This window comes from Astatotilapia calliptera, chromosome 7 (assembly GCF_964374335.1).
Source record: "Astatotilapia calliptera chromosome 7, fAstCal68.1, whole genome shotgun sequence".
In the NCBI taxonomy this organism is placed as follows: Eukaryota; Metazoa; Chordata; class Actinopteri; order Cichliformes; family Cichlidae; genus Astatotilapia; species Astatotilapia calliptera.
This window is the reverse complement of record NC_137428.1, coordinates 13,777,080-13,799,448: the sequence shown is the minus strand read 5'-3', so window position 1 is coordinate 13,799,448 and position 22,369 is coordinate 13,777,080. Positions and strand designations below refer to the sequence as shown.

General features: G+C 44.6%; 1 protein-coding gene across 4 annotated transcripts in view; it reads left to right on the top strand.

Moving 5' to 3' along the window:
* The window catches only part of rph3aa (rabphilin 3A homolog (mouse), a), a 58,763-nt gene that overhangs the window by 24,734 nt on the left and 11,660 nt on the right, over positions 1-22,369 (top strand). The window contains exons 1-8 of one of the 4 annotated variants that reach the window (XM_026173050.2): positions 4,725-4,740; positions 9,598-9,729; positions 9,874-10,003; positions 17,345-17,428; positions 17,871-18,015; positions 18,761-18,946; positions 19,083-19,310; positions 19,409-19,488. In XM_026173050.2, coding sequence (XP_026028835.2) covers positions 9,614-9,729; positions 9,874-10,003; positions 17,345-17,428; positions 17,871-18,015; positions 18,761-18,946; positions 19,083-19,310; positions 19,409-19,488 — 969 coding nt within the window. In that variant the 5' untranslated portion in view covers positions 4,725-4,740; positions 9,598-9,613. Of the gene's footprint in view, positions 1-4,724; positions 4,741-9,597; positions 9,730-9,873; positions 10,004-17,344; positions 17,429-17,870; positions 18,016-18,760; positions 18,947-19,082; positions 19,311-19,408; positions 19,489-22,369 lie in introns of those variants that run through there. The other 3 variants (XM_026173048.2, XM_026173049.2, XM_026173047.2) reach the window with 3 other exon arrangements.

The window sequence follows — 22,369 nt, the reverse complement described above, 5'->3', positions numbered from 1 at the left end:
ACAGAACGACCTGACCATGCTGGACCCAGCGGACATTTATTTCAGTGACTTTTTTGAATTCAAGATTCGTGTTACACAGCTTCGTGGACTTTGGATTATCTCCTGTGCAGGGAAGCAGGGGGAGGAGAAGGAGGCTATTCGGGCTCAGTTGACCCGGATAGCCACGGCTAACCCAGGTTTTATGGACTGCCTGCCTGCAGATTTAAAGAAGTTTGCTACAGCCACGATCTCCTCTGCCTCACCATCATCGTCTGAGCAGGTGCCCAGTGTGCAGGCTGAATCACACCAGCCCTGCGGTGATGCAGCTCTTCCTTCACCGGCTACAGGAGTAAGAGTCGGCTTATTCAGTCTCTCACCTGTCTCCATGTCCATGTCGCCACTGCAGCAGAGAAGTGCTGCGTTTCCCTCACCTCAACCGGTGGCTGCTTCCAGTGCTACATTCACCTCAGCTGTAGCGGCGCCGGCCTCCACAACCACCGCTTCCAGGAGGAGGCGGCGTCCAGGTCGTCACCACGGCTCACAGCAACATGAGGTGGGTGATTGTATCCTGAATCCACGCGTTTTTTCTAAGGACAATAGTGGAACAAACACTGCCTTAAAGGTTCATGGGCATGTTTATGAAATGACTAAGACTGAAAAATCACCAGCCAAGTCTTCCACGGAATATCTTATCCCTCTGCACAACTACCTAGCATCCCAGTGTATTGATCATGCTATGAACTTTGCTTCCAAGAAGCCAAATTATAAGACATTTTGCACTGGAAGTGCTAGCCATGAGGCTCAGCTAAGCCACTGTGGGACCGAGATCCAGGCCAGGTTGGGGCCAGGGGCTGAGTTGGAGTTTGTGCAGCCTATTTCAGCGTCAGCTGGAGGGCCCGAGGAGCCCGTCCAGCCTCATGCCACGTCAGCTGGGGGGCCCGAGGAGCCCGTCCAGCCTCATGCCACGTCAGCTGGCGGGCCCGAGAAGCCCGTCCAGCACCACGCCTCGTCAGCTGGGGGGCCCGAGGAGCCCGTCCAGCCTCATGCCACGTCAGCTGGGGGGCCCGAGGAGCCCGTCCAGCCTCATGCCACGTCAGCTGGGGGGCCCGAGGAGCCCGTCCAGCACCACGCCACGTCAGCTGGGGGGCCCGAGGAGCCCGTCCAGCCTCATGCCACGTCAGCTGGCGGGCCCGAGGAGCCCGTCCAGCACCACGCCACGTCAGCTGGCGGGCCCGAGGAGCCCGTCCAGCACCACGCCACGTCAGCTGGCGGGCCCGAGGAGCCCGTCCAGCACCACGCCACGTCAGCTGGCGGGCCCGAGGAGCCCGTCCAGCCTCGTGCTTCGTCAGCTGGAGGGCCTGAGGAGCCCGTCTGGCCACCTTCTGCTTCACCACCTGTGGCTGCCTCACTGTCACCTGGTTCTGCCTCTGCTACGCCAGGACCAGCTCCAGCCTGTGCTTCGTCAGCCGCAGCTCCAGCCTGTGCTTCGTCAGCTGCAGCCTCAGAGCCTTCATCCTCGCCCGGTCCGGCCTCTGCATCAGCTGCTCCTGCTCCACCTGGTCCGGCTCCGGCTTCAGCCTCAGAGTCTTCGCCCTCGTCTGGCCCAGCCTCAGAGTCTTCGCCCTCGTCTGGCCCAGCCTCAGGGTCTTCGTCCTCGTCTGGCCCGGCCTCGTCAGAGTCTTCGTCCTCGTCTGGCCCGGCCTCGTCAGAGTCTTCGGCCTCGTCAGAGTCTTCGGCCGCGTCTGGCCCGGCCTCGTCAGAGTCTTCGGCCTCGTCAGAGTCTTCGGCCTCGTCAGGCCCGGCCTCTGCCTGTGCCTCTGCTACGCCTGGTCAGGCCCGGCCTCTGCCTGTGCCTCTGCTACGCCTGGTCAGGCCCGGCCTCTGCCTGTGCCTCTGCTACGCCTGGTCAGGCCCGGCCTCTGCCTGTGCTTCTGCTACGCCTGGTCCGGCCTCTGCCTGTGCTTCTGCTACGCCTGGTCCGGCCTCTGCCTGTGCTTCTGCTACGCCTGGTCCGGCCTCTGCCTGTGCTTCTGCTACGCCTGGTCCGGCCTCTGCCTGTGCTTCTGCGTCACCTGGTCCTGTTGCGCCAGCTGGAGGTTCAGTCAAGCCACCCGAGGGGTCACGTCCACATCCACACTACCGCCGGCCACCAGCCAAGCCACCCGAGGGGTCACGTCCACATCCACACTGCCGCCGGCCGCCAGCCAAGCCACCCGAGGGGTCACGTCCACATCCACACTGCCGCCGGCCGCCAGCCAAGCCACCCGAGGGGTCACGTCCACATCCACACTGCCGCCGGCCGCCAGCCAAGCCACCCGACGGGTCTCGTCAACATCCACACTACCGCCGGCCGCCAGCCAAGCCACCCGACGGGTCTCATCCACATCCACACTGCCGCCAGCCGCCAGCCAAGCCACCCGACAGGTCTCGTCCACGTCACCGCCGGCCGCCAGCCAAGCCTCCCGAGTGTGGCCAGCCATGCTTGCTTCGCCACTGCCACCTTCCACATGGCCGGCCCCCTGAACCTTTGGACTATGGACTCCTGTGCCGTCGCCCTCCGGGTCGGCCCCCTGAGGAGTTATGAACTGTTCCCTGTACTCCTGTGCTTTTGATGGACGTTTTGTTTTTGTGGCTTTGTTCCAGGCCCTCCGTCCTGGACCCCCGCCGCCCGCCCTTGGTGGGTTGTTTTTGTTTTTGTTTTTCATGGTTTCGGGCGTCTGGAATCCGCCCTTGAAGGGGGGGCTCTGTCACGGTCCTGGGTCTTATGACCCAGTGTTTTGAGTTTCAGTTCTTTTGATGTTCATAGTGTATGTTTAAGCTTATCAGGTTTCTTAAGTTTATTTGTTATCAAGTTTATTATGTAGTATTATTATGCCTAAGTGTTTCTAGTTATTATTTTCCCCTCGTGTTTCCAACCATGTTAAATCTCCCCTGCTCTTCATGCGTTTCATGTCTGTGTCTTACGTTGTCAAGTTCGGGTTGTCATGTCTATGTCTCATTATGTTTCCTGTTTTATTGTGAAGAGGTCTGGTGTTCTGTGTTCATCATGTTCAGTTTTACTCTCCCACTGTGACGTCATTATGTTCATGTGTGCCAGCTGTTTCCTCATGTGTCTCCACTTCCCCTAATCACCTCCTGTGTATTTAAGTCCTCTGTTTTCAGTGTGTGTTTGTCAGGTCGTCTGTTGTTCACGCCATGTTCTCCATGCCATGTTTCTAGGTTTCATGTCCAGGTTTTTCCATGTTGTTTGTTTAGTTCTCCCAGTTTAGGTTAATGTTAGTTTTATTTCTGTTTGCCTTGCCCGTTATTTGTACCTTTTCTGCCAGCCTCATTAAACGGCTCGCTTTTTGTTACTCAAGTTTTGATCCAAGTTCCTTGGTGTCTGCATTTTGGGTCCACTCTTCACAATACATACAGTCTGCTCTCGCCAGACTGTGACAATAGTGTTATTTGCAAGGTTGATACATACATACAATATATGACTAAAGAAATATCATTTACATAAAGTTTTACAACTACATTCACATAGTTGAATGCTGGTGGCCCATGGAGACCCACCAGTGCAGCTTAATTATGAGTAGAGCAGCTCCGTTGTAATGGTATCACTGCTACAAAATCAGTAAATGAGACACACCAAAAGGGCATGGGGTGAAAATAGGGATAATGCTGTCATGTGTAAGCGGTTTGGCCTTTTTAGCATGTGACATTGAGAACCAGATAGGAGTGTCATGCCCTGCTGCAGAGCCCAAGTGCACATTGATCTTCTCTAATGCAGTGAGCTCTCCTCTCAATGGTCAATTTATAATGCACGTGCATGTGTGTGTGTGTGCAGAGTGATGATGCAGAGATGATGAGGAACAACCAATTGGAACTCTAATTCATGATTTATGTGATCTATTATGTGCAGTATAAATTAACAATATTCTCTGCTATAACTATCTGTAGTCTGGCTGACTGATGCTAACTATGGAATAGTTGGTGCCTTTGCATGGCAAATATGAAGCCAGTAGCACATTACATTAACATCAACAAGCCTGATCACAATTAATGTGAAGCATAAAAGCAAATTCTGACATTTTAGTCATTTCTTTGTGAAACAGATTTAACTAAGTAGATTTTTCCCTTTTTTTTGTAGTTTTGCTCAAAGGCAAGCTGTTTTCTATATGCTGAACTAAGCTTGCAACCTGCTGACTGTAGTTTTGTGACTAGCAAACGTATATGCAAATTCAAAATCCCAAATTTATTTCCTTACAGTTCAAAATATTTTGATAGAGATATATTACTGACTTTACTCATACAGATCATTTGGGGTTTTTTTTACAGCAAAATCTAAGCGCAAATTAATTTTCTGCTATAACGGAATTTTTTTTCATGGCATAAAAATTGTTTATTTGCAGATGGTCCAGGCTGTAACTGCAGTGATTTGACTCATGATGACAGCATGTGTGTGTGCTACCCGCTGAGTGTAGTGACTCATGGGCTGAAAGTGTCTGCCATTTCTGAACATTTCCTTTCTCCCTGACCCCCCCACCTTTGTTTTTCACTCAAACCCTTCAAGGCACATAAGCACGCACACACACACACACACACACACACACACACACACACACACACCCACACACACCAAGTCGCAGATATCAATCTGTCAGGTTGCCACATTGTCTGCAATGACAGCAACCTCTGACATTTACATGCATTGGGGACAGGATATTCTTTTGAAGAGGAAAGGGATGAGAAAGAAGAAAAGCAGTCAGCTGTGAAGTAAGTGAGGCATTACTCAGCAGCCACTGCCCGATTTAATGTCTGATGCTTGGACATTAATGAGGCAGGTAGCAGATATAGTTGGAATTTGGACAATAAAATGTGCTAACTGTGGAGCAAAACTATTTTCCTTCTGTACTTACTTGGAATTGAGATGCAGTCTGCAGGATCAGGAAAATAACTGGTTGGTCCAGAAGCAAGAGATTGAGGTCATTCTTTTCTCTTAACAATGTTCTTGTCAAAAGATAATGAGTGTGCTACTCTACAGTGAAAATGACTTCAGGCATGCACATTGCAGTCCAGACTTGAACAACACATTACTGCTAACAGTTCACTTACTACAGTCAGCAGTCAGCTTCAATTAATGCCTCATTTTTTCAAGCACAAGTACAGAATTTATGTGCCTGTGGACCAGCAGACAGTCAGGTTTTAATGGCCAGAAGCACTAATATAGCAGTAGGTGTGGTCGAGCTCACATAAATCATGGGTAACCAAATTAACTCCTCTCAGACCTTTTTAAAGGCGTACCTTTTCAACCGTGGCACACTGAAAGTTGAATGGACAGCGAAAACCCTGCAGTCATGTCTTTACAAGCAGAATAATGTGAGCTGCTTTCAATGGAAATATCACTCAGTCACATATATTACTCTGAATTTCTTCATATGAATTGATGTCAGCTTGTTCTATTCATTCTTGCCATTTAGTTATTCTGTGAATCACTTTTAAAGTGCACTTTCAGCAGGAAAAACATGAATAAAATATAAGATGTAATATGCATGTTGAAAAACAAGCAGTTTTTCATTAAAACAATAAATTCTCCTTAAGATGATATTAATCAAAATCAGTAAAATCTCAAGTGAATTAGAGAAGATGTTAACAGGCGATGTAGTTGTATATTGTTGCTTTAAGCTGCATGAATTTATTAAATATTTGCATCATCATAGTTTTCCACATGATCCATGTGTACATCCCCAAATACAGAGTTGTGAATGTTTATGAATGTGGCACAACCGTATTAACTTAATGGTAACACTGTTTGAGTTGGCTGTTGAGTCTTGAGCTCCTTTGCATCTGTTGGACATAGTGTAGTGTTTTACATATTTGCTTGGCAAGTGAATGGCCACTTGATTAATTTCAACCAGAGACACAACCGAGGTTGGATCAGGAAAGGCGTTTGGTGTAAAATTCAGACAGGATTTAACTTCTTTCAGTAACAAATGACTGCCATATATTGGATAATGTTTTTTACGTGATAAAAAACTAATTTGCTGAATGCAGTGTTGCTACCTTAATTTTAGTAAAGTAAAAGAGCAAACATACAACAATGAAGAGACATTCAAGACAAGAGGGCACATATTCACATCCGTGGTTAATAGAGAAGTCTAACAAAAAGAGAAGAAAAAAAGGTCATATTGCTGAGGTTTGCCTCACTCTATAATATGCATACAAGAACAATCTGCAGGATGCAAGTAGATTATAATTGATCTTATAATTATCCCAGGTTTAGCAAAGCAGCCATTTGAGTTCCATGTAGCCCAAAGGGATGTGTTTGACAATTATACATGCAGCATCTATAACCTTGATCAAACCTTGCAAAAGTTAAATATCTTTATAAATTGGTGAAAAGCTTTCTTTACAGCTTGGACAGAGCAGAATTATAAGTAAGGAAGTGTTGTGGTGATTGAATGAATAATGAATCCTTGTTAAATCCACTGAAACTACAAACATTCATTTTGTTGGAAAGAAAATGCCCACAGGCAATTAGAATAATACATTAAGTGACGTAAACATGATCATTATGGAGGGACCTGCTGACCACATGTTGAGGTTTTTCTTTTCTTTTTTCCACGGTTGTTTATCAGATCCAATTAGATGTTAACTCAGGTGAGAACCAGCCAGGGCTGGACTGGGACAAAAAATCGGCCCGGGCATTTTGACAAGAGACCAGGTATTAAAGCCATAGGGCCTTTGAATGAAAGCAAACGCTGTTGTGACAGTGATACACTGTCTTGTTGGTATATGTATGATTTCTATACATTTTATGTCAGATAAAAACTTTGGTTGTAAGATTCAGATAATTATTTATTAAAAGCGAGACATTTTAAATAAGAACAAGAAAGAAAAGTATTTCTTTGTGCCCCCCTTTCCCTGTTAATGCCCTACCTGACCCCCTGGCAAAACTTTGCTAGACCCGCCCCTGCATAGTTACCAGCTGTCAGCTACAAAGGATCCTGGTGTTATTTGTCTCTCAGAAACAGTTCATAACTTCCCTTCAACTCATTCATGTCACCTAAAGATAAAGCTGTTTCTCCATCACCTGTTCAGCTCTGATGATTCAGTAAGGACATCTCCTGGTTTCATCTTCATGTTTCCCTCTCACCACATATCCAAACCGATATCATGACCAGCAGCTTTTACCAGCAAACATCAGCAGATACTAGAAAATAATATTAAATAAATTCTAACAGCAGCTGATCAAGCTTAAACGTGCTGCTGTTGTTTAGCGCAACATCCGCTGGTTTCCTCTTTCTGGTGCAAAGTGGGCGATAAATAAATGAGAGAGAAAAGCTGATCAGCTGATCACTGATCATGACTGAAGTAGCAACAGGAGAGGGAGGGGGAGAGAATGAGAGAAGGAGAAGCAGCTGTGCAGCGTAAAGACAGAATAACTCCAGCTTTGTGTCTTTTTCCATTCTGGCTGAAGTACAGGACATACTGCGTTTCCTTTCAGCTCAATACAAAACTCGTAATATTTTCTCTGGATACGGGACGATTCCGTTTTTTTATGGGACGGTTGGCAACTCTACTAACTAACCTTATGAATAAAATAAAGTTCACTATTGGTAACATCATAGCACCCACCCAGCTGTATAGAAACTGTCATGCTAGCTCACGCAGTACGAGTTATTGTAACTGACAGTAAAAAGTCAGCACAACGAAAATAAACTACCCCTAAAGTTGGTTTATATCTGACCCAGACAGACTGCAGGTCATATAACTTCTTACCTGAAGTTCAGTTCACCTGACACTCGGACCTGCGGCCGCCTCGGGTCTCTCCTCCTCCTGCCTCCCCTTTCCCTCATCCACCTGCTGGCCTCTGTGGAAGCTCCGCCATAGCCACCACCAAACAACGGAGTTATTTTTACACATCGGCCAGCATCTGGTCAATCCACCACCTCTCATTGTTTATACCGTTACAAAAAACCCAGAATTAACATCAGCCCATAAAAACGAAAAATCACCATCGGTCCACCGATGGAGCCAGCCATGTCCCATTATGCCCCATGGTCTTGTAATTGTGGAGGGCCAACTGTGCAGCCTGGTTTCAAGAACTGCTGCTGCCTCGATCTTGTGAAGATATTATTACTGACACTGTTGCTGTCAGAAATCTAAGAGACATGCATTTTTCAGAGCAAGCGTGGGTTGCGGCAGAAAATCCCACCGTCACTGAAATTACCACCATAGACACTTTCCCAGGAAAATCCAACACTTTAGTTCACAGACTGATGAGTTTGATTTTCATTGGCCAAATTATTTTTGCTGCTCTCCGAGTGAATATGCCAGAGGTTTTCCAACCATCCAGCAGCATTTGCACTAGTGGCATCTTTTTTTGCCAGTAAAATTTCTTAGACAGTCATCTTGTGAGTGACAAACTAAATTATTGGTCTGTCTTTGTCTCAGTACAGCTGTTTAAAAATCCAGATATTTACTTTCTGTAATGAAATTTTAAGATTGTTCTTATCAGCCATATGCCAAAGACACATGTTTAGAAACCCGCAAGATTCTTGTTTGCAGCTAGTCTTAATTTGACGACACTGATATGAAGCTTCCACATTGGCACTGAGTGGGCTTATGTACTCTGTGACCAAATTGGTGGAAGATGATATTCTATAATATCTCCTGATCCTGGTACAGAGCTGATTATAGTGTGCAGGAAGAAATACGTTTGATCTTTTGTTCTTTTTTTTTGCTCTCAGTCTAGGGTGCAGAGAACTGAGAGACCCTTGTAGCACAAGTAACGACAAAAATTACTGTAGTACTGTAGAAATGTGATGTAACGTTACTTTGTAACACATTACTGTAATGACAGTAATGGGTATAATGTGTTATTTTGTAATGTGTTATTGTTAAGACTGGTGCTGTGTCACATAATCTTATTTGGTCATCCCCCCTTTTTTGTTCTTGGTCTTCACTGAGCAACAACATTAACAAGAAATCCTGGAAATGCCCCTGTATGTCTGCTGAGTTTATTTACCCGCAGTGGGGGAAATGATCTTTTTTGGCAGCTCATGGCCCAGTTGAAAAAATAAACAAGGAATAAAACAAAAAAATATTCAATCCTATCTTGTAGGATTAAATGTGATGATAAAACAGTCCCAAAATGTTCTAACTGATTAATTAATTAACTACATTTATTAAGCATATTCTGTTGGCCTTTTCTCCGTAGCTTTAGTTTAAAAAATGACCAGGTCATGTGAAGCAAGCTTAGAGTATGACCTGCAAGAAAAGTGACTGATCCCCACTGGCTTGTCACTGAATCTGTGAACCATTTAAACTTTAATGGATTTCAGATCACAGATCACTCTTAATTAAAAGGCTTATTTTATGTGGGTTTTGGTCACAAGATGCAAAATAAAAATTGGACATCATTTGTGTTATTGTGTATGAAAACAACTGCAGCTGCTCAGTATTATTTCCAACATGTTTCCAGCTGTGCTTTGATGTTAGTGTCTAGCACTCCTTACTTAGGCACTTTTTGGATGTTTTGGCCATTTGTCTGAGTCTTATTTTCACTTTGCTTGTCACTTGTACTCTGTGTCTGTTCTGTGTGTTTGTGTGTGTGCGCTTTGGGTTCAGCAGAATTAGGTGGACAATGAACATGCCTGGCGGCACCCCAGGGGAGGAGCTCACAGATGAGGAGAAGGAGATCATCAACAGTGTGCTAGCTCGGGCAGCTATGATGGAGGCCATCGAGCAAGAGAGGATTGAGTGAGATGGAAAACCGTTGTCTCTGTTGCACTGAATCACATCACCAACCATGCACAGATGCTCACTGAGATGAACAACTTTTTGGTGACAAACCTGTGCCAAGTTTGTGTCCCTGTGCTGATAATAATTTGCATGTGCTCTCAGGCGTCTTTCCAGTCGTCTGGATAATATCAAGAAGACAGCGTGTGGTGATGGAGAGATGCACTGTCTGCTGTGTGGTGCGTCGTTTGGACCACAGGGGGTCACAGCTGTCCTCTGTGTGCAGTGCAAAAAAGTAGGTGGATTTTGTTACTTTTTTTTGTTCATAGGGGTTGAAGGGACTGTGCCTGGACTGGAATTTTCTTTACCACTGCTTGGAAAGTAACATTTACTCAAATACTATACTTAAGCACAACTTTCAGGTTCATTACCTTTTCTTTAACATTCTGCTCTACTTCATCCTTCTACCTAATGGTATTCCAGAGATTTATGTGACATTTTTAGTAACCAGTGCAATTTCTTGATTCATTTAAGTTGTTGAAGAGTTCAGGTGGTGATTACTGTAAGTCACTATGACCCATAAAGCCACAAAAGGGCGACACCAGTTTGAAACAAATGTAAAGAAAACAATTAGGGTTTAATATTAAGTTCTGGTCAATTGTATAATTGAACATGTATACTAAAATACAATCTGATGTTAAACATTAATTAAATGAGTGATAACCAACCATTTGGACATCTGCCACGTCACAAAAAGATGAAAAACGAAAATAAAGCTTATTCAGGACCCCCTAAACAGAATTCTTGTTTCCTGTGTTCTATACTAATTTTCTTATGATATATATTGTATGATATATATATGGGAAACCATTGGTGCTTTTTTGTGATTAATGATATACAGTACAAGATATCCCATGGCCTTTAGGTGTTGTTCCTATTTGCGTGCAGTAGCGCAACCACCTTGCACTTATGTAGTGTATGTCATGTTTCTTGTGTAACAACGGGAGACCAGTTTCTACTTTATATTTGAGTATAATGAAGTTGACTTAGAGATGATGAAAAAGTCATTCCCAAAAACACACATTAGGCACCACAGCTAAGTTACAGCTAACTGGCTAAAAGCCACAATTCAAGCTATTGTAGGTAGCAGTGTTACACATATTTGCTTTATGGTTTAAAATGATTTAACTGACAGTTAAACAACACTGTTTAACATTGGCAATAAGTTAGTATCATGGATCATATTTAGAGTTGAAATTATTTGGCAAGCTAAATCACTTTATTATCTGCTACATACTTGTAGTGTCAGATACATTTCTTTTTTCTTGCAACTTTCAGGTTGGTTGCCCCTCCTATGTGCATTTCAAACCTCATATTTAGTGCAATGCATTGTCGGTAATTTCCTTTGGCAAAGTCGAGGGACATGTTGGTTTGCTGGCTTTTCTGTCACTTTACTTTGTCATATAAGAAATAAACAGACAGAGGTGTACATGCTACTTGTACATCTGAGTCTGCACTCATATGTCATGTTTGCTTACATTTATAAACAATAGGAAACCAGTTACATTTTTACTTAAAACAGTATTGCAAACTAAACGTTGGACCACCTTTATGGGCTAAAGAGGCAAAACAAATTGAAGGATAAAGAATAAACAGGCATGTGGTGCCCCCATATAGAAATGTTGGCAGAAATACAAAAGTGCAGAGAAATTTGTCAAAGTGCACCACTGGAATGATGAAGTCATTACACTAGGACAGGTCCTCAATGCACTTGCGCACATTTTTAAGTGAGGTCATGCTAGAAATCACACCGAAAAACATAAAAGCTGACACCCTGGTGGGGTCAGTGACTTCTTTGTACTAGTTTACTGTCGCTGCAGCTGCACTAAGCTTCTAATACTGCATCTCTGACCTAAGTTTGGTTGTTACTGAAATGACTCACTATTGATCTGCTCATTCAACTCTTTCTTTACCAAAATATATGAACAAATTTTACTTATGTCTGTAAAAGTGTGTCAGTAGAATTTAGCTGAGGGTGCAGAGCGACCTTTTTGGACAGCCCGGTCCCCCAAGCCCCACCCATATTGCCAACACTGCAGGGAGCCCTCATGCACTTGATGATTTGACAGTGGGACAGTCCTGAATCCTCCAGGGTTTTAACGGAAACATGACTCAATGTCTGTAAATTTGTGACAGTGGACATTGGGCCTAAGAGTTCAAAAGAGGACCCAAATGCAGCACAAAATTAATTTAACAAACTCACAAAGGAGTGAGCAAAATGTGCTGCAAAATACTGACAGGATACAAAGTCCTTAAACTGAAAAAGGCAGAGATGGAAACCTGGGAGTGCAAGTATAGAGGGAAACTCATGTCTTCACACTCAAGGCTGAGTGGAAAATGAGATATAGGTGTAAACAATTACGGACTCACAGGAGGGGATTGGACAAAGACAGAAAGGAAAAGACAGAAAGGAAAACAACAAAATACACATAAGGAAAAGCATTTACCAAAGTACAGGGTGGGCTATTTATATGGATAAAATGGGAATGGTTGGTGATATTAAAGTCCTGTTTGCGGCACATTAGTATATGTGAGGGGGCAAACTCCTCAAGATGGGTGGTGACCATGGTGGCCATTTAGAAGTCGGCCATCTTGGATACAACTTTTGTTTTTTCAATAGGAAGAGGGCCATGTGACACATCAAACATATTGGTAATGTCACAAGAAAAACAATGGTGTGCTTTGTTTAAAAGTAACTTTATTCTTTCATGAGTTATTTAAAAGTTTCTCTGTGTTCACAGCCATTGACATGTCAAAGAGGTTAACACGTGAGGAGCGGATCGAAATTGTGTTGATATCTGGTGAACGCAGTAACCGGGTCATTGCAGCAGATTTCAATGCAAGACACCGTACGAGACCACCCATCTCCCATGCTACAGTTAGCAAACTGCTTGCTAAGTTTTGTGAAACTGGTTCAGTGTTGGATTTGCCAAAATGTGGACGCAAGAAAACTGTCACTAATGAAGAAACATCAGTGGCTGTCCTAGCTTGTGGGGCGACCGTGGCCCAGGGGGTTGGGAATCGCATCTGTAACCGGAAGGTTGCCGGTTTGATCCCTGGGCTCTCTCTCCTGGTCATTGTGTCCTTGGGCAGGACACTTTACCCTACTTGCCTACTGGTGTTGGCCAGAGGGGCCGATGGCGCGATATGGCAGCCTCGCTTCTGTCAGTCTGCCCCAGGGCAGCTGTGGCTACAACTGTAGCTTGCCTCCACCAGTGTATGAATGTGAGAGTGAATGAATAGTGGTATTGTAAAGCGCTTTGGGTGCCTTGAAAAGCGCTATATAAATCCAATCCATTATTATTTTTATTAGCTTCATTCAGCAAGAGCCCACAGCGTAGCACTCGCTGCACGTCACTGGAGAGTGGCATTAGTCGAACATCCCTTCGGCGGATATTAGCTACTCACAAATGGCACCCTTACAAACTCCAGCTACTGCAGCATCTCAACGAGGATGACCCAGATCGGCGCACAGAATTTGCAGAATGGGCAAAACAAAAATTGGAACAGGACCCTCAGTTCACGCAGAAGATTTTGTTCAGTGATGAGGCAAACTTTTATGTGAATGGTTAAGTTAACAAACAAAACCACCGCTATTGGTCTGACACTAACCCACATTGGATGGATCCCTCCAAGACTGTTGGAACAACAAAAGTGATGGTTTGGTGTGGTATATGGGGTACAATGATAGTGGGTCCATTCTTCGTCAATGGAAACCTCAAGGCCACTGGATATTTGAAATTGCTACATGATTATGTGTTTCCCTCTTTATGCACTGAAGCTGGCACGTTCCCTGAGTTTTTCCAGCAAGATGGTGCACCACCACATTATGGGTGCCAGGTCCAAGCATTCCTAGATGAACAGTTTCCTGGAAAGTGGATTGGTCATCGTGGGCTGGTTGAATGGCCCCCAAGGTCTCCCGATCTGACCCCCTCAGACTTTTATCTTTGGTGTCACCTGAAGGCAATTGTCTATGGTGTGAAGATACAAGATGTGCAGCACCTGAAACTATGGATACTGGATGCCTGTGCTGGCATTTCTCCTGCGGTGTTGCTATCAGTGTGTGAAGAGTGGGAGAAGAGGGTTGCATTGACAATCCAACACAATGGGCAGCACATTGAACTCATTTTATAAGTGGTCAGAAACTTGTAAATAACTCATGAAAGAATAAAGTTACGTTGAAACCAAGCACACCATTGTTTTTCTTGTGACATTACCAATAAGTTTGATGTGTCACATGGCCCTCTTCATATTGAAAAAACAAAAGTTGTATCCAAGATGGCCGACTTCTAAATGGCCACCATGGTCACCACCCATCTTGAGGAGTTTGCCCCCTCACATATACTAATGTGCCACAAACAGGACTTTAATATCACCAACCATTCCCATGTTATTACGCTGTATCCATATAAATGACCCATCCTGTAAAACAGCTGTGCCTAGAGCAGAAATGTAAAAGCACAATTAATCAAATAAACATTAAGTAAAAATCAAAAATCCCAGCACTGTGACACAACTCAGTTGGAAAGCTTACAAACTGATGCATCAGTTCACATGATCCAATAATGTCAAATAGAATCAGATATCACAGGGGATATTATTTTAATACTTTCTGTACATTTTTCCTATGTTCTCTTACAGCTGACACATTGGCTGTTTACGGTGTTTTCTATATTGTTCAACAGCTCTTAAAACTGCTGGGCCATGTGCAAACAAATCTGGACATACGTGGTGCATTTCAGGGTCTTATACACTCAACAAAAATATAAACGCAACACCTTTGTTACTGCTCCCATTCCCCATGGGATGGACGTAGAGACCTAAAATTCATTCCAGATACACAATATAACCATCCCTCCCAAACAGTGGTCACAAATCAGTCCAAATGTGTGGTAGTGGGCACATCTGCCATATTGAGATAATCCATCCCACCTCACAGGTGTGCCACATCAGGATGCTGATCTGACATCATGAGTAGTGCACAGGTGTACCTCAGACTGCCCACAACAAAAGGCCACCCTGGAATGTGCAGTTTTTTGCGCTATTGGGGGTCTGGGGACCCAGAACCGGTCAGTATCTGGTGTGACCACCATTTGCCTCATGCAGTGCAACACATCGTCGCATGGAGTCTATCAGATTGTCAATTGTGGCCTGTGGAATGTTGGTCCACTCCACTTCAATGGCTGTGCGAGGTTGTTGGATATTCGTGGGAACTGGTACACGCTGTCGTATACGCCGGTCAAGCACATCCCGAACATGCTCAATGGGTGACATGTCCGGTGAGAACTGGGACATTCTCAGCTGCCATCGGCCAAGGTGGGAAAGTGGGCGTGTGTCCCAATCAGCCAGAGTTTCGGGTGTGTTCATTGTGAAACCTGGCCCCACCTTATCATGCGAATTCCTGAGGTCAGATGGCCCAGGATGTGAGTGGGCGTTAAGGCGTCTGGGAAGGGATCTCAAAACTGGATTGTCCACTTGTCCACAGGACAAGACTCAGCAGTCCATCTGCATCTTAAGGATAAAGGACACTCTTTCGAGGATGCCAATGTTCACATTTTGGACAGAGAGGATAGATGATTTGAAAGAGGAGTGAAAGAAGCCATCTATGTCCACTGTGAGCGACCATCTTTGAACAGAGGCGGGGGTTTACGACACCAACTCTCTGCCATCTATAATCCAGTTTTGAGATCCCTTCCCAGACGCCTTAACGCCCACTCACATCCTGGGCCATCTGACCTCAGGAATTCGCATGATAAGGTGGGGCCAGGTTTCACAATGAACACACCCGAAACTCTGGCTGATTGGGACCCATGCCCACTTTCCCACCTTGGCTCAGGCGATTAGAGGATCATCAGGGGGTCCTTTTGTCCCTCTGTGGGGGGTTACTCCCACTAGGTTTATATCTGGGACTCTCCACCATTTGACCTTAGAACTGAAGAAGCTTCTCGGATGAGAGGTGAAACGTCTTCAAGCAACTTAAAGAAGTCCAGACGCTTTTCTTTGCAAGCTCCTTTGACTACGATGACCTGGATGACTGAGAACCTTCACAGACATACAGTGAAACCAATATAACATCTCCACATTCACAAATATACATTTCTGACATTCAAAAACAAAACAAAAACAAATCAGCGACCAATATAGCCACCTTTCTTTGCAAGGACACTCAAAAGCCTGCCATCCATGGATTCTGTCAGTGTTTTGATCTGTTCACCATCAACATTGCGTGCAGCAGCAACCACAGCCTCCCAGACACTGTTCAGAGAGGTGTACTGTTTTCCCTCCTTGTAAATCTCACATTTGATGATGGACCACAGGTTCTCAATGGGGTTCAGATCAGGTGAACAAGGAGGCCATGTCATTAGTTTTTCTTCTTTTATACCCTTTCTTGCCAGCCACGCTGTGGAGTACTTGGACGCGTGTGATGGAGCATTGTCCTGCATGAAAATCACGTTTTTCTTGAAGGATGCAGACTTCTTCCTATACCACTGCTTGAAGAAGGTGTTTTCCAGAAACTGGCAGTAGGACTGGGAGTTGAGCTTGACTCCATCCTCAACCCAAAAAGGCCCCACAAGCTCATCTTTGATGATACCAGCCCAAACCAGTACTCCACCTCCACCTTGCTGGCGTCTGAGTCGTACTGGAGCTCTCTGCCCTTTACTAATCCAGCCACGGGCCCATCCATCTGGCCCATCAAGACTCACTCTCATTTCATCAGTCCATAAAACCTTAGAAAAATCAGTCTTGAGATATTTCTTGGCCCAGTCTTGACGTTTCAGCTTGTGTGTCTTGTTCAGTGGTGGTCGTCTTTCAGCCTTTCTTACCTTGTCCATGTCTCTGAGTATTGCACACCTTGTGCTTTTGGGCTCTCCGGTGATGTTGCAGCTCTGAAATATGGCCAAACTGGTGGCAAGTGGCATCTTGGCAGCTGCACGCTTGACTTTTCTCAGTTCATGGGCAGTTATTTTGCGCCTTGGTTTTTCCACACGCTTCTTGCGACCCTGTTGACTATTTTGAATGAAATGCTTGATTATTCGATGATCACGCTTCAGAAGCTTTGCAATTTTGAGACTGCTGCATTCCTCTGCAAGATATCTCACTATTTTTGACTTTTCTGAGCCTGTCAAGTCCTTCTTTTGACCCATTTTGCCAAAGGAAAGGAAGTTGCCTAATAATTATGCACACCTGATATAGGGTGTTGATGTCATTAGACCACACCCCTTCTCATTACAGAGATGCACATCACCTAATATGCTTAATTGGTAGTAGGCTTTCGAGCCTATACAGCTTGGAGTAAGACAACATGCATGAAGAGGATGATGTGGACAAAATACTCATTTGCCTAATAATTCTGCACTCCCTGTATATTAGCTGTATAATACCAGTAGGCCAGCTCTAATAGTAATTTGGTATGGCTTCGCGGGCCAAATGTAATTAGGCTGCGGGCCAAATTTGGCCCACGGGCCAGAGTTTGACACCTATGTTTTATGCGCACCTGCTGTTGAAGACTAAATCTGTGTGACACTGCAACTCTGTGCACGAGTATGTCTTAATGTCTATTTTTCCTTTCCCGCAGCATATGTGTACCGAGTGTGGAATTTCAAGCAACAGCAGGACATGCCCTGTGTGGCTGTGCCAGATCTGCAATGAACAGATAGAGGTGAAGGAAAAGGAATGATGAAGAACAGATTCCATGTTGTGCCACATTAGTCTGCCATTAGTCTTTTGTCACGATAATACTGTTACACAATTCTGTTTTTATGATGATGTTGTGCTTGCTGAGGTCGCTGCCCTGGGGAGCCCAAACTCTTTAAACAAATGCTCATTCCTATCATTCATACAGAATAAGTACTCAGTAATACTGCAGATACAAAGAGGTCATGTTTTTGCATCAAATAAAAGAATTCAAATTAAATAAATAAATTGGAGTTAAAATTTTGGCCACTAGAAACTGACTTCAGCTATGCTTAAAAACACAGTATGTCTATACAATATCTGCCAAAGCACTGTCCCTGTAACACATGTTACACATGTTTGAATTGTGTGAGCCATTTCCATTCTTGGAAAATATTCCAGTGATGCAAATTTTTGTGTTACTGCAGGTACAGAAGCGTTCAGGAGCTTGGTTCTTTAAAGGAAGAGAGCAACTGGGTCTGCCTGCCCCCCTTCCTCTGTCCAGACCTGGACAGTCGAGCACAGAAAACTGCTCTACTCCAGCAGGCTACAGTGGATCACATCAGGGATACGGTATTTTTTTGGAAGTGAATGTTTCTCACATTTGTGCATGGGTTTTCAGATATGCCTCTTAAGAACTGATAAAAACCATAAGAGCTAAATACGAGTTGTCTTTTGATCTTATGCCAGAGATATGCTTCTTTTATTTTATTTTTATTTAAAAGCTGAATTAGCGTATAAACATCTTGGGATGCATCTCCTTGTTTTTGAAGGTGTTGTCAGACAAAAAAAAAATGGAAAAATTGCCACCTTATTGTGGTAGAGGTTGATCCCTAATGATACCAGAGCAATTTGTCTCTGGTTGGGTTTCCCAAAGCAACCTGATTGCTCACCTGAGGTGAGGGCCAAACTAAGTACAATTCAGAAGATATCAATGGCATGGCAATGGTAGTTTGCTTGGATCAGGGTTACTGGGAGTCTCCTGGAGTCAGACCTGGGGGAGAGTGCTGGTGACTAGGCCCTAACCCACAGGGCCCAGCTTGGCTCTGGTTGGTCCTGCACCCACCACCCACATGAGGAGCTGAAGCAGTATGGTGCAATGTGTCAAAGGTAGAGGTACTTAAGTTCTTTGTGACCACTTTACTAATTTTTGGGGTTTTTTTGGTCTCTTTGTGGTTATTTTCTGTCTTTTGGAGTTGTAACTTTCCACCATGAAATATTAGTGGTCCCAGGGGGACCTGGCAGTCCCATTCGGTAATGCATCTATTGAAGTGAAACATTATTCTAACAGTGATGATAATCTTACTTTGACTCCCAGAGCGCATTGCAGGGTCACAGCAGCACAAGTCTTTTGGATCAGAACAATGGGAACAGACAGCAAAAACAACAGCTGACAGTTGTAATGAGGGTCATTCCCATCCAGCCGCTGTAATGAAGACAGAGAGACATGTGTCAGCCTCCAAACCACCTCAGGCAAACACAGAGCACACAACCCCTAACTCAGGTAAAGTCACACTGATCCTTCTAAGAATAAGCCCAGCACTACAAGGCTAATTTCTAAATGTTCCAAATGAACACTGATACATAAAAAGACACTTCAGATTGTGTTAACTGCTGATTATATTTTATAAAATCTCAAGTACCTGCTGCAGGTATGGAGAACCATCACACGGAAAGTCAAGAAACATTGCCCCCTCCAGCTGTGGAGGAAAAAAGACCACCTGTTATCTCTGGCTCTGTTTCATCTCATAAGCCTGTCTCCAGAGTTGGTCCACCTGTTAACCCACCTGCCAACAACCCTGCTCCTCCCAGACCCCCACCAGATCAAACAGAGGAAGACAACAATGACTATGACTCAGATGATGCCAGTAAGATTATTCCTCAAAATTTAAAACCTTTATTTGTTGAAGACAAATGTATTATTACTTTTATTTTTGCAACGTGTATGTCTGTGTGTTTCTTACAGCCACTCTGGGATCTCTGGAGTTCACTCTACTCTATGAACAGGAGAACCATGCACTACACTGCGGTATTGTTAAAGCTAAGGTGAACGCTCATACACATGTATGAATAGAAATGAGATAACAACACAAAATAAAAGATCAGTTAAAATAGGACAAGATAAGTAATTCGGGCAACGTGGTTCAGGGGGTTGGGAAGCTCATCTTGTAACCGGAAGGTTGCCGGTTTGATCCCCAGCTCTGTCTGTCTTGGTCGTTGTGTCCTTGGACAAGACACTTCACCTACCGCCTACTGGTGATGGCCAGAGGGGCCGATGGCGCAATATGGCAGCCTCGCTTCTGTCAGTCTGCCCCAGGGCAGCTGTGGCTACAACTGTAGCTTGCCTCCACCAGTGTGTGAACGTGAGAGTGAATGAATAGTGGAATTATAAAGTGCTTAGAGGGTCTCGAAAAGCGCTATATAAATGCAATCCATTATTAATGAAGATTGGAAATGATATAGTAATAATAATATTATACAGACAGATTAGACAAGATAAAATCTGTGTTTTGGCTCTCGGAGGAGGCGGACGCACTTTTTCTCCTCTCCTCTCCCTTATCTTCCCTGCTTAGTTTGTCCTTGTCTAGTCTTGTGTTTTTTGTATTACTTTCCCTGGAACACTCTCTCACAGTCTGTTTCTAAAACCTAAAGAGAATTATGGATTTGATCAACTGGTCTCTGAATGCTATTGACACCCTTTTCTCAACGAGAAGTCTGGGCTCGGGAGAGCCCGAGTGCCCTGGAGGGACTTTCCCTGCCGGATACACGATGGACGGGTGGCAGACATGGAGGATCGTGTGCCTGGCAGGACTGTCGATCGAGGACGCTGAAGATATCTACCTATTCGGAACCGTGATAACAGGGTTTTTGCTGATCGGAGCTGGCTTGGCCCTGGCTTATCTGAGAATTAAGCAGTGTTGGGAAGGTTACTTTTAAAATGTATTCCATTACAGAATACAGAATACATGCCCCAAAATGTATTCTGTAACGTATTCCGTTACGTTACTCAATGACAGTAACGTATTCTGAATACTTTGGATTACTTAATATATTATCATGCTTTTTACAACAACGTGAATGTACTATTGCTGGGTGATTTATTACTATTACTGAAGGTCCGCGACTCCGAACTGTAGTAAAGGGACCTCTGACTAATACGGCGGGGTCCGTGTCGGCTCGTAGCCGAAAAATAGCTTTACTTTGTTGTGTGGGTCAACTTTTCTTGCGAGAGACAGAGAGAGGCGTTGAAAGGCTGCTCCAATGGAACTTATTGTCGAGTCTTAATAGCTTACTTACAACTGGGCTCGTCAGGCACTCTTCTTGGCTGAAGTGGTTATTATTATATTTACATGCTTCCAGCTCCAGTTTTTGCTCGATGACAACTCGTACCTTTCCACTCCCCTTTTTCTCCCTCCTCGCGCTCACAGACATATAACGGGTATGGCAGTCCATTCTCCCTGCAACACGGACTACACTGGCCATGATGCTACATTCTTTAGAGCTATGCTTGTAGCATTCTGCCTGTTAGCTTAGCACAACAACAACAACAAGGAAATGCGCTCTCTCACCCAGGAAACACACAGTCGCAGAGAGAGAGAGAGAGCGTCGCCCTGAAACCTGGCAACCGTAACGCTGCCGCCTGGAACAAAAGAACGTAGCTGTCAAACAAAACCCAAACAGTCCTGACCCGCGACAATATGAAACAGGAAAGTACCACAGTGTAATCCATTTATTTCAACAAAGTAACTGTATTCTGAATACCACCTTTTTAAACGGTAACTGTAACGGAATACAGTTACTCATATTTTGTATTTTAAATACGTAACGGCGGTACATGTATTCCGTTACTCCCCAACACTGGAATTAAGAAAGCGGAACCGGCTGTTCAAACCCCCCCAAGGCTGCCTGCTGGGATTGAAACGATGGGACGAGGCGCAACTTCTCAGAACAGGCTCATTGAGAGCAGCATGGATAAGACCTTGGAGACTCTTACAGCTGCCGTGAATACTCAGAATAACACCTCTGAGTGTACATTGGATTACATCAAGGAGAGGCCTGCTAAGAATAACACCTTTGTTAAGTTGGATTACATCGTGGAACAGCTGACTGCAGTCGTGAGTTCTCAGAATCGGCTCTCTGAGCAAAAGAATGACAACACCACGGAACGCAAGTTTGATACCATCATGGGGAAGCTCGCGGTTTTCCAACGGGAGATTGAGAGACCAGTGTCGGAGTGTTAAAGAACAGCTTTGAAATTCTCACGAGTTGTTGCAAAAGAAAAATTACCATCACAATCCAGCTACCCCTTTGGCGCCAGCTGTGGGCTCAAGGCTGGAGCCGAACAAAAACTCCCTGATAACGACTGTGTTGAGTCTGTTCCTTCCCATTCCATGCAAGGCCACCTGGGTTGGCTGGAAGACTGTTTACTTAGCCTGGCAGGGCCAAGGACACTGTCTCAGCTGAACTATGGACACGCACACACATACATATACTGATACTGATAAGCACTCACTGACGCATCACCCTCCCTACCCCGGATCCAACGCCACCTCCAACACTTACCTCCCCTCTGATGTGGACATCGGGTCAGCTGGAGGCGCAGTCGAAGATTGCAGCGATCCCAGATCAGATGTACACACTGGAACACTTTCCCATGTTGCTTGTCTGTGTTTATTGTGCTATGTTGTGTTGATATCTGTGCATTCCTGTATTATCCTTTTGTGTTACACATTTCGATGTTTTTTTCCTCGCTACCTAGCCTGACCTGTCTCCCCAATGTGATGTTTGTGTATTGTATGTATGGTCGGCAAGGTCTGTCATCTCGGTTGTGGGCAAAAGACCTGCAACTGACAAATAAAGGCTATCTCATCTCATCTCATCTCATAAAAACAGACCATATAGAAGATAAGACAAAACAAAACATTTA